Source organism: Haliotis rubra, unplaced genomic scaffold (genome assembly GCF_003918875.1).
Source record: "Haliotis rubra isolate DU_JTF1 unplaced genomic scaffold, ASM391887v1 Scf355, whole genome shotgun sequence".
In the NCBI taxonomy this organism is placed as follows: Eukaryota; Metazoa; Mollusca; class Gastropoda; order Lepetellida; family Haliotidae; genus Haliotis; species Haliotis rubra.
In genome coordinates this window covers 79,113-93,383 of record NW_025767030.1, presented here as the reverse complement: position 1 = coordinate 93,383, position 14,271 = coordinate 79,113, and the positions used below count along the sequence as shown (strand labels likewise).

The following is a 14,271-nucleotide window of genomic DNA, read 5'->3' as shown; positions in this document are numbered from 1 at the left end:
CAAGTGATAGGAATCTTTCCAACGTACAGTAATTCGTATGTTTATTTCAAAACAAACACACATACACACATACACAAATGATCCCTTACATAACCAATACGTATACTATACGTACACATATTCAACATTTTGAAGAAAACATCTATTGAGATGATCCCTTCCCCCCGAGCGTGTGCTCAGGTGTCAATTTCACCTGTCGATACCGTGCATGCTGATGACGTAGCACAGGCAGTTAATGTTTGTATCAAATAACGTCCCACTACCCGTTATTTTTCTCAGTTTTTGGTATTTTCATCAGTAAAAACACATTTTAGGGCATGTCTCAAAATTTATTCCCTCGGTCTACATTAGGTAGATGTTTCTTAAAGTGATATTTGTTATTTATGTAACTGTAATACCTCTGAATTTTAAATATAAGTCAAAAAAGCATTTTTCTAGCATTTACGACGGTACTTTAGTGCTATTGTTAGCTGATGATAACATTTCGATATCCGATACAGTTAGAGTCTGTAGCAAAGAACATAGGTTTAAACCTATTCCCCTTGAATGTTTGAGAATATTTGACTGTATGGGTGTGAGTTTTGGTGTGAATGTTGGAGGATGTATGGAAGCCATTCACATGTTGGAGTGTTGAGTTCGACAACGTACACAGTGTTAGGTGCTTGTGACAGAGACACTACACATATTTGTGCATTTAACCGTTAAAAAATGGGTTAGATTATTGCATATGCAAGATATCCAGAAAGTTTTAGAATATGCTTTTACAAGCTGCATATAATGGTAGTAGTAATTTTGTTTCAAACTTGAAGTATTTGTTTATTCGACTTGGATTTGGCAAATGTTTCGGATTCACGGGCAGTAAGTATTAAAAAACATTCGGGGAACCTGTGGTAAAATGTATTCGTTTACATGACTGACACTCCTGTCTTTTCAGCAATTTGAGAATAAGACATCCTACTTTCTGTAAAGTTTGGAGCGGCATATACACTGAACATTTAACAATTGCACGATTCCGTGAGGCCATGGCACATTTTCGTTGCAGATCCCATGGTTTCAAAATAGAAAAAGGCAGATATTTCAAGATTCCCCAAGAAATAAAAGCCTGTGCACCCTTTGTAACGGAGGCTACGTCAAAGATGAATATCATGTTAGATGGTTTGTGTCCGGTATAACGCAGTAAGGTACGGGTGGATGGCTACTACAATGTGTAAAATAGGTTTGACCAACTTATGATATTTAGAGTTGCTGGAGCATCTATCTGCCCTGCTGTATTCCTGGCGAAACATCTGTAGATGCCCGCGTCATCCTTCCCAGCTCGTCGCACGATCAAGGTTCCACTTGTGGTAACCTACCACAACAAAACGTAACATTCAGTGTGTATACAGGCAGAGTAGTGTCACAGTTGGAGGATAGTATATCGTTTATTCGTTTTTTAGGCCATCGGCCCTTGTACATCGTTGAACAATAATATATGATGATATAGTGAAAGTGACAATGATTATACATTGCGGAGAGGCAAACAATGTTTACCATATTTTGCTACATTTAGAATAATTTCATGATCTTTACTACATACTAGTAACTTATAAGAATAAGTAGTAGGGTTATCAGAAAATCTAGATGGTATATATTTTCTCCTTATCAAGGGGCGGTTGGGTAGTCTAGTGGTTAAAGCTTTGGCTCGTCACGCCGAAGACCCGGGTTCGAATCCCCACATGGGTACACTGAGTGAAGCCCATTTCTGGTGTCCCCCGCCGTGATATTGCTGGAATATTGCTAAAAGCGGCGTAAAACCAAACTCAGTCAGTCTCCTTATCAAATTATACATTGGGCACTCAAACAAAAAGTGTATAACATCTTCCACTACATTATCATTACAATTCTTACAGAAACACAAACATTTATTTATACCCTACCGACGACCAATAGTTGTTTGAATAGGTAACTGGTCTAATCTGAGCAAACATAAATATCTCCCAGTTTCTAATATTCATGATATAATATTCTGTATCAAAACACGATTTTAACTGGAGATAATGTTTTAACCTATCAGATGTACTGATGTTATTAAAAATTACCTGTAAATTACATTCATATATACGTTGCTTAAATAGCATTAAAAACATATCCACATTACCAATATCCTGAAACAGCCACACATCACCAATCCGAAACTGAAAAGTAATTGCCTTACACCACTTGCCCATGTTGTCCTGCCAGATTCATCGAGTTGTTTCATTAAAAGATAACTCTGCATGGGATACCTACTATTATCTATCCTCAAAAGATCGCACCAATACTTAACACATTTAACATGATAATCTACATACAATTGATGATATCTACCACACTCCGCCAAAACAGCATTACTAGAATTATATTTGCTAACCCCTAGCACAAACTAACAGAAATTAGCATAAAATGATTCTAGCACTGGATATCTCTGAAATCCCCAAACTTGGGCTCCATACAATAACACAGGTTTAATTTTAATGTCAAACAATTTGAATGAAATATTAGCTGGCAATCCTGGGAACTTACAAAGTAACTTTTTAATGAAAAATAGAGCCTTATTACCTTTGATAGCTAACGTAGCTACACACTTTGACCAAGACAATCTATTTGAAAACAAAATACCCAAATAATTGTAATAAGTAGTAACCTTTATCTGAGAGCCACTGAAGAACCATTTTTCATAATGCCTTAATATACCATCATTTCTTAAAACCATAACTTCTGTTTTATCTAAATTAACCTGAAGACCCCACTTATTGCAGAAACTATCAAGAATATCTATCTTCCGCCGCAAACCAATGACACTATCATCAACTGAACACAAGTCATCCGCATATAATAATAACACTATTTCCATAAACTCTTGACCAACTGATATACCTCTTAGAGTAAACAATTCTATCATGCTCTGCAGTTCTAACATAAACATGGAAAATAACAATGGCCTAATAATACACCCTTGACGAACACCACTAAATGAATCAAAGAACTCACTGAAGTATTAGAAACTTTAACTGCACACTGAATTTTAGAATACATATTCTTTAAAAGAACTAATATACGACCATGAACACCATTCTTCATTATAGAATACCAAAGAAGTTTCCTGTTAATAGAGTCAAAAGCCTTTTTTAAATCTACAAAAATGCAATAAAACCTTCCTCCCTTTATAGATAGATATTTTTGAACCAGACATTGTAAAAGAAATATATTATCAACATTACAGTAACCACGTCTAAATCCAGCCTGTGCTTCTGGGATCTTCTCATACAAATCGGCAAACTGAACTAATCTTTCATTCAAAACCGCAGTCAGACATTTTCCTATTGTGTCTATCAAAGATATACCTCTATAATTATTAACATCTTTCACACTTCCCTTCTTATGTAAAGGTATAATAATACTTTTAGCCCAAATAGAAGGAAACACGCCCGTGCGCACGACACAATTAAACAATACTGTCAAACATGGAACTAAAGTACTACACCATTCCATGATTATGTCAGGGAGTAGACCATCTTGGCCAGGTGCAGTCCAACATTTCAGTCTGTTTATAGCACTATTTACTTCACTCTCTGATATATCAGAATTCCAAATGTCATTTAAAGTTTCATCTTGACAGTAGTTACAGTTCTCCTCTGTGTGATTGGATTCATATAGAGTTACCGAGTCTAGATTGTCAGCGTCCACTTGAATTAAGAACGTGTTTACAGTATCCAGTCCACTCCCCAGCGGGAATGTTATCACTATTTATCTGTTCCTGTGTCTGAGTTAAAGAATTGAGTTTTCGCCAAAATAATTTGCCGTTATCACTGGTGGCCACAAGATTATTTACACAGTCATCTTCATATAAGCTTTTTTTACTTCTGCACACACATCTGTATTCATTTCTAGCGTGCTGGGATTATTTGAGAGTTTCTTTATTTTCCGTTATTCTAAAGGTATCCAGTGTCTTAAACTATTTCTGTTTTAACGAAATACACTCATCGCCATACCATTTCTGATTATTTTCAAAATTTGTACGATGTCGAGAAAATGAATGCTTCTGGAGACCACAAAGACGAGCAGATTCTTGAATAATGTTCACAAGTGTATCAACAGCCACATCAATATCATAGTGATAGTGTACCTGATAGTGTTACAGTTGGAGGATAGGGTACCTGATAGTGTAACAGTTGAAGGATAGGGTACCTGATAGTGTTACAGTTGGAGGATAGAGTAACTGATAGTGTTACAGTTGGAGGATAGGGTACCTGACAGTGTTACAGTTGGAGGAATGGGTACCCGACAGTGTTACAGTTGGAGGATTGGGTACCTGACAGTGTTACAGTTGGAGGATTGGGTACCTGATAATGTTACAGTTGGAGGATAGAGTAACTGATAGTGTTACAGTTGGAGGATAGGGTACCTGATAGTGTTACAGTTGGAGTATAGGGTACCTGATAGTGTTACAGTTGGAGTATAGGGTACCTGATAGTGTTTCAGCTGGAGGATAGGGTACCTGATAGTGTTACAGTTGGAGTATAGGGTACCTGATAGTGTTACAGTTGGAGGATAGGGTACCTGATAGTGTTACAGTTGGAGGATAGGGTACCTGATATTTGTCATTGGTGCGTAACAGGTTCTCATCTTTGGTCCACAATATACTTGGAGCTGGGTAGCCAGACGCCTGGCACGTGAATTCGACCGTCTCCCCAGCACTGACCATCTGACCAGCTGGAGTAGACGTAAACCTCGGGGGTCCTGAAGACAGACACAGAGTTACCATAGTTACAGCTGAGTTCTGAAAACGTCGATCAAAGGATTAACCGATACGTTCATCAGTGTTGTCTTGCTCAGTGGATTCGTCAAATGTAGCATGTAGGTATAGTTATACATACGGAACACACCCATATGTATTGCATGTAGGTATAGTTATACATACGGAACACACCCATATGTATTGTATGTAGGTATAGTTATACATACGGAACACACCCAAATGTATTGTATGTAGGTATAGTTATACATACGGAACACACCCAAATGTATTGTATGTAGGTATAGTTATACATACGGAACACAGCCAAATGTATTGTATGTAGGTATAGTTATACATACGGAACACACCCAAATGTATTGCATGTAGGTATAGTTATACATACGGAACACACCCAAATGTATTGTATGTAGGTATAGTTATACATACGGAACACACCCAAATGTATTGTATGTAGGTATAGTTATACATACGGAACACACCCAAATGTATTGTATGTAGGTATAGTTATACATACGGAACACACCCAAATGTATTGCATGTAGGTATAGTTATACATACGGAACACACCCAAATGTATTGCATGTAGGTATAGTTATACATACGGAACACACCCAAATGTATTGCATGTAGGTATAGTTATACATACGGAACACACCCAAATGTATTGCATTATACATGTATGTATTGCATGTAGGTATAGTTATACATACGGAACACACCCAAATGTATTGTATGTAGGTATAGTTATACATACGGAACACACCCAAATGTATTGTATGTAGGTATAGTTATACATACGGAACACACCCAAATGTATTGCATGTAGGTATAGTTATACATACGGAACACACCCAAATGTATTGTATGTAGGTATAGTTATACATACGGAACACACCCAAATGTATTGTATGTAGGTATAGTTATACATACGGAACACACCCAAATGTATTGCATGTAGGTATAGTTATACATACGGAACACACCCAAATGTATTGTATGTAGGTATAGTTATACATACGGAACACACCCAAATGTATTGCATGTAGGTATAGTTATACATACGGAACACACCCAAATGTATTGTATGTAGGTATAGTTATACATACAAATGTATTGCATGTAGGGTTATACACGGAAACACCCAAATGTATTGTATGTAGGTATAGTTATACATACGGAACACACCCAAATGTATTGCATGTAGGTATAGTTATACATACGGAACACACCCAAATGTATTGCATGTAGGTATAGTTATACATACGGAACACACCCAAATGTATTGCATGTAGGTATAGTTATACATACGGAACACACCCAAATGTATTGTATGTATGTAGGTATAGTTATACATACGGAACACACCCAAATGTATTGTATGTAGGTATAGTTATACATACGGAACACACACAAATGTATTGCATGTAGGTATAGTTATACATACGGAACACACCCAAATGTATTGCATGTAGGTATAGTTATACATACGGAACACACCCAAATGTATTGTATGTAGGTATAGTTATACATACGGAACACACCCAAATGTATTGTATGTAGGTATAGTTATACATACGGAACACACCCAAATGTATTGCATGTAGGTATAGTTATACATACGGAACACACCCAAATGTATTGTATGTAGGTATAGTTATACATACGGAACACACCCAAATGTATTGCATGTAGGTATAGTTATACATACGGAACACACCCAAATGTATTGCATGTAGGTATAGTTATACATACGGAACACACCCAAATGTATTGTATGTAGGTATAGTTATACATACGGAACACACCCAAATGTATTGTATGTAGGTATAGTTATACATACGGAACACACCCAAATGTATTGCATGTAGGTATAGTTATACATACGGAACACACCCAAATGTATTGCATGTAGGTATAGTTATACATACGGAACACACCCAAATGTATTGCATGTAGGTATAGTTATACATACATGGAACACACCCAAATGTATTGCATGTAGGTATAGTTATACATACGGAACACACCCAAATGTATTGTATGTAGGTATAGTTATACATACGGAACACACCCAAATGTATTGCATGTAGGTATAGTTATACATACGGAACACACCATATGTATTGCATGTAGGTATAGTTATACATACGGAACACACCCAAATGTATTGTATGTAGGTATAGTTATACATACGGAACACACCCAAATGTATTGTATGTAGGTATAGTTATACATACGGAACACACCCAAATGTATTGCATGTAGGTATAGTTATACATACGGAACACACCCAAATGTATTGCATGTAGGTATAGTTATACATACGGAACACACCCAAATGTATTGTATGTAGGTATAGTTATACATACGGAAACACACCCAAATGTATTGTATGTAGGTATAGTTATACATACGGAACACACCCAAATGTATTGCATGTAGGTATAGTTATACATACGGAACACACCCAAATGTATTGCATGTAGGTATAGTTATACATACGGAACACACCCAAATGTATTGCATGTAGGTATAGTTATACATACAGGAACACACCCAAATGTATTGTATGTAGGTATAGTTATACATACGGAACACACCCAAATGTATTGCATGTAGGTATAGTTATACATACGGAACACACCCAAATGTATTGCATGTAGGTATAGTTATACATACGGAACACACCCAAATGTATTGCATGTAGGTATAGTTATACATACGGAACACACCCAAATGTATTGTATGTAGGTATAGTTATACATACGGAACACACCCAAATGTATTGCATGTAGGTATAGTTATACATACGGAACACACCCAAATGTATTGCATGTAGGTATAGTTATACATACGGAACACACCCAAATGTATTGTATGTAGGTATAGTTATACATACACGGAACACACCCAAATGTATTGTATGTAGGTATAGTTATACATACGGAACACACCCAAATGTATTGCATGTAGGTATAGTTATACATACGGAACACACCCAAATGTATTGTATGTAGGTATAGTTATACATACGGAACACACCCATGTATTGTATGTAGGTATAGTTATACATACGGAACACACCCAAATGTATTGCATGTAGGTATAGTTATACATACGGAACACACCCAAATGTATTGCATGTAGGTATAGTTATACATACGGAACACACCCAAATGTATTGCATGTAGGTATAGTTATACATACGGAACACACCCAAATGTATTGCATGTAGGTATAGTTATACATACGGAACACACCCAAATGTATTGCATGTAGGTATAGTTATACATACGGAACACACCCAAATGTATTGCATGTAGGTATAGTTATACATACGGAACACACCCAAATGTATTGTATGTAGGTATAGTTATACATACGGAACACACCCAAATGTATTGTATGTAGGTATAGTTATACATACGGAACACACCCAAATGTATTGCATGTAGGTATAGTTATACATACAGGAACACACCCAAATGTATTGCATGTAGGTATAGTTATACATACGGAACACACCCAATATGTATTGTATGTAGGTATAGTTATACATACGGAACACACCAAATGTATTGCATGTAGGTATAGTTATACATACGGAACACACCCAAATGTATTGCATGTAGGTATAGTTATACATACGGAACACACCCAAATGTATTGCATGTAGGTATAGTTATACATACGGAACACACCCAAATGTATTGCATGTAGGTATAGTTATACATACGGAACACACCCAAATGTATTGCATGTAGGTATAGTTATACATACGGAACACACCCAAATGTATTGCATGTAGGTATAGTTATACATACGGAACACACCAAATGTATTGCATGTAGGTATAGTTATACATACAGGAACACACCCAAATGTATTGCATGTAGGTATAGTTATACATACGGAACACACCCAAATGTATGTATGTAGGTATAGTTATACATACGGAACACACCCAAATGTATTGCATGTAGGTATAGTTATACATACGGAACACACCCAAATGTATTGTATGTAGGTATAGTTATACATACGGAACACACCCAAAATATGTATTGTATGTAGGTATAGTTATACATACGGAACACACCCAAATGTATTGCATGTAGGTATAGTTATACATACGGAACACACCCAAATGTATTGCATGTAGGTATAGTTATACATACGGAACACACCCAAATGTATTGTATGTAGGTATAGTTATACATACGGAACACACCCAAATGTATTGCATGTAGGTATAGTTATACATACGGAACACACCCAAATGTATTGCATGTAGGTATAGTTATACATACGGAACACACCCAAATGTATTGTATGTAGGTATAGTTATACATACGGAACACACCCAAATGTATTGCATGTAGGTATAGTTATACATACGGAACACACCCATATGTATTGCATGTAGGTATAGTTATACATACGGAACACACCCAAATGTATTGTATGTAGGTATAGTTATACATACGGAACACACCCAATGTATTGTATGTAGGTATAGTTATACATACGGAACACACCCAAATGTATTGCATGTAGGTATAGTTATACATACGGAACACACCCAAATGTATTGCATGTAGGTATAGTTATACATACGGAACACACCCAAATGTATTGCATGTAGGTATAGTTATACATACGGAACACACCCAAATGTATTGCATGTAGGTATAGTTATACATACGGAACACACCCAAATGTATTGCATGTAGGTATAGTTATACATACGGAACACACCCAAATGTATTGCATGTAGGTATAGTTATACATACGGAACACACCCAAATGTATTGCATGTAGGTATAGTTATACATACGGAACACACCCAAATGTATTGCATGTAGGTATAGTTATACATACGGAACACACCCAAATGTATTGTATGTAGGTATAGTTATACATACGGAACACACCCAAATGTATTGTATGTAGGTATAGTTATACATACGGAACACACCCAAATGTATTGTATGTAGGTATAGTTATACATACGGAACACACCCAAATGTATTGCATGTAGGTATAGTTATACATACGGAACACACCCAAATGTATTGTATGTAGGTATAGTTATACATACGGAACACACCCATATGTATTGCATGTAGGTATAGTTATACATACGGAACACACCCAAATGTATTGCATGTAGGTATAGTTATACATACAGGAACACACCCAAATGTATTGTATGTAGGTATAGTTATACATACGGAACACACCCAAATGTATTGCATGTAGGTATAGTTATACATACGGAACACACCCAAATGTATTGTATGTAGGTATAGTTATACATACGGAACACACCCAAATGTATTGCATGTAGGTATAGTTATACATACGGAACACACCCAAATGTATTGCATGTAGGTATAGTTATACATACGGAACACACCCAAATGTATTGTATGTAGGTATAGTTATACATACGGAACATGTATTGTATGTAGGTATAGTTATCCCCAAATGTATTGCATGTAGGTATAGTTATACATACGGAACACACCCAAATGTATTGCATGTAGGTATAGTTATACATACGGAACACACCCAAATGTATTGCATGTAGGTATAGTTATACATACGGAACACACCCAAATGTATTGCATGTAGGTATAGTTATACATACGGAACACACCCAAATGTATTGCATGTAGGTATAGTTATACATACGGAACACACCCAAATGTATTGCATGTAGGTATAGTTATACATACGGAACACACCCAAATGTATTGCATGTAGGTATAGTTATACATACGGAACACACCCAAATGTATTGCATGTAGGTATAGTTATACATACGGAACACACCCAAATGTATTGCATGTAGGTATAGTTATACATACGGAACACACCCAAATGTATTGCATGTAGGTATAGTTATACATACGGAACACACCCAAATGTATTGCATGTAGGTATAGTTATACATACAGGAACACACCCAAATGTATTGTATGTAGGTATAGTTATACATACGGAACACACCCATATGTATTGCATGTAGGTATAGTTATACATACGGAACACACCCAAATGTATTGCATGTAGGTATAGTTATACATACGGAACACACCCAAATGTATTGTATGTAGGTATAGTTATACATACGGAACACACCCAAATGTATTGTATGTAGGTATAGTTATACATACGGAACACACCCAAATGTATTGTATGTAGGTATAGTTATACATACGGAACACACCCATATGTATTGCATGTAGGTATAGTTATACATACGGAACACACCCAAATGTATTGCATGTAGGTATAGTTATACATACGGAACACACCCAAATGTATTGCATGTAGGTATAGTTATACATACGGAACACACCCAAATGTATTGCATGTAGGTATAGTTATACATACGGAACACACCCAAATGTATTGCATGTAGGTATAGTTATACATACGGAACACACCCATATGTATTGCATGTAGGTATAGTTATACATACGGAACACACCCAAATGTATTGCATGTAGGTATAGTTATACATACGGAACACACCCAAATGTATTGCATGTAGGTATAGTTATACATACGGAACACACCCAAATGTATTGCATGTAGGTATAGTTATACATACGGAACACACCCAATATGTATTGCATGTAGGTATAGTTATACATACGGAACACACCCATATGTATTGCATGTAGGTATAGTTATACATACGGAACACACCCAAATGTATTGTATGTAGGTATAGTTATACATACGGAACACACCCAAATGTATTGCATGTAGGTATAGTTATACATACGGAACACACCCAAATGTATTGCATGTAGGTATAGTTATACATACGGAACACACCCAAATGTATTGCATGTAGGTATAGTTATACATACGGAACACACCCAAATGTATTGCATGTAGGTATAGTTATACATACGGAACACACCCAAATGTATTGCATGTAGGTATAGTTATACATACGGAACACACCCAAATGTATTGCATGTAGGTATAGTTATACATACGGAACACACCCAAATGTATTGCATGTAGGTATAGTTATACATACGGAACACACCCAAATGTATGTATTGCATGTAGGTATAGTTATACATACGGAACACACCCAAATGTATTGCATGTAGGTATAGTTATACATACGGAACACACCAAATGTATTGCATGTAGGTATAGTTATACATACGGAACACACACCCAAATGTATTGCATGTAGGGTATAGTTATACATACGGAACACACCCAAATGTATTGCATGTAGGTATAGTTATACATACGGAACACACCCAAATGTATTGCATGTAGGTATAGTTATACATGGAACACACCCAAATGTATTGCATGTAGGTATAGTTATACATACGGAACACACCCAAATGTATTGCATGTAGGTATAGTTATACATACGGAACACACCCATATGTATTGCATGTAGGTATAGTTATACATACGGAACACACCCAAATGTATTGTATGTAGGTATAGTTATACATACGGAACACACCCAAATGTATTGTATGTAGGTATAGTTATACATACGGAACACACCCATATGTATTGTATGTAGGTATAGTTATACATGGAACACACCCAAATGTATTGCATGTAGGTATAGTTATACATACGGAACACACCCAAATGTATTGCATGTAGGTATAGTTATACATACCCAGGAACACACCCAAATGTATTGCATGTAGGTATAGTTATACATACGGAACACACCCAAATGTATTGTATGTAGGTATAGTTATACATACGGAACACACCCATATGTATTGCATGTAGGTATAGTTATACATACGGAACACACCCATATGTATTGTATGTAGGTATAGTTATACATACGGAACACACCCAAATGTATTGCATGTAGGTATAGTTATACATACGGAACACACCCAATATGTATTGTATGTAGAACACACCCATATATAGTTATACATACATACGGAACACACCCAAATGTATTGTATGTAGGTATAGTTATACATACGGAACACACCCAAATGTATTGCATGTAGGTATAGTTATACATACAGGAACACACCCAAATGTATTGTATGTAGGTATAGTTATACATACGGAACACACCCAAATGTATTGTATGTAGGTATAGTTATACATACGGAACACACCCAAATGTATTGTATGTAGGTATAGTTATACATACGGAACACACCCAAATGTATTGTATGTAGGTATAGTTATACATACGGAACACACCCATATGTATTGTATGTAGGTATAGTTATACATACGGAACACACCCAAATGTATTGCATGTAGGTATAGTTATACATACGGAACACACCCAAATGTAGCATGTAGGTATAGTTATACATACGGAACACACCCAAATGTATTGTATGTAGGTATAGTTATACATACGGAACACACCCAAATGTATTGCATGTAGGTATAGTTATACATACGGAACACACCCAAATGTATTGCATGTAGGTATAGTTATACATTTGGAACACACCCAAATGTATTGTATGTAGGTATAGTTATACATACGGAACACATCCAAATGTATTGTATGTAGGTATAGTTATACATACGGAACACACCCATATGTATTGCATGTAGGTATAGTTATACATACGGAACACACCCAAATGTATTGTATGTAGGTATAGTTATACATACGGAACACACCCAAATGTATTGCATGTAGGTATAGTTATACATACAGAACACACCCAAATGTATTGTATGTAGGTATAGTTATACATACGGAACACACCCAAATGTATTGTATGTAGGTATAGTTATACATACGGAACACACCCAAATGTATTGTATGTAGGTATAGTTATACATACGGAACACACCCAAATGTATTGTGCATGTAGGTATAGTTATACATACGGAACACACCCATATGTATTGTATGTAGGTATAGTTATACATACGGAACACACCCAAATGTATTGTATGTAGGTATAGTTATACATACGGAACACACCCAAATGTATTGTATGTAGGTATAGTTATACATACGGAACACACCCAAATGTATTGTATGTAGGTATAGTTATACATACGGAACACACCCAAATGTATTGCATGTAGGTATAGTTATACATACGGAACACACCCATATGTATTGTATGTAGGTATAGTTATACATACGGAACACACCCAAATGTATTGCATGTAGGTATAGTTATACATACGGAACACACCCAAATGTATTGTATGTAGGTATAGTTATACATACGGAACACACCCAAATGTATTGTATGTAGGTATAGTTATACATACTGAACACACCCAAATGTATTGCATGTAGGTATAGTTATACATACGGAACACACCCAAATGTATTGCATGTAGGTATAGTTATACATACGGAACACACCCAAATGTATTGTATGTAGGTATAGTTATACATACGGAACACACCCAAATGTATTGCATGTAGGTATAGTTATACATACGGAACACACCCAAATGTATTGCATGTAGGTATA

The 14,271-nt window shown here is 36.0% G+C and overlaps 1 protein-coding gene across 3 annotated transcripts in view; it reads right to left on the bottom strand.

Annotated features, from left to right (window-relative positions):
• LOC124285221 (hemicentin-2-like) overlaps positions 1 to 14,271 on the bottom strand; it is a 106,488-nt gene that overhangs the window by 42,532 nt on the left and 49,685 nt on the right. For all 3 annotated transcript variants that reach the window (XM_046721417.1, XM_046721418.1, XM_046721420.1), the window contains 2 exons: positions 4,610 to 4,758; positions 1,228 to 1,348 (listed from right to left, as the gene is read on the bottom strand). In XM_046721417.1, the coding sequence (XP_046577373.1) occupies positions 1,228 to 1,348; positions 4,610 to 4,758 (270 nt within the window). The remainder of the gene's footprint in view (positions 1 to 1,227; positions 1,349 to 4,609; positions 4,759 to 14,271) is intronic.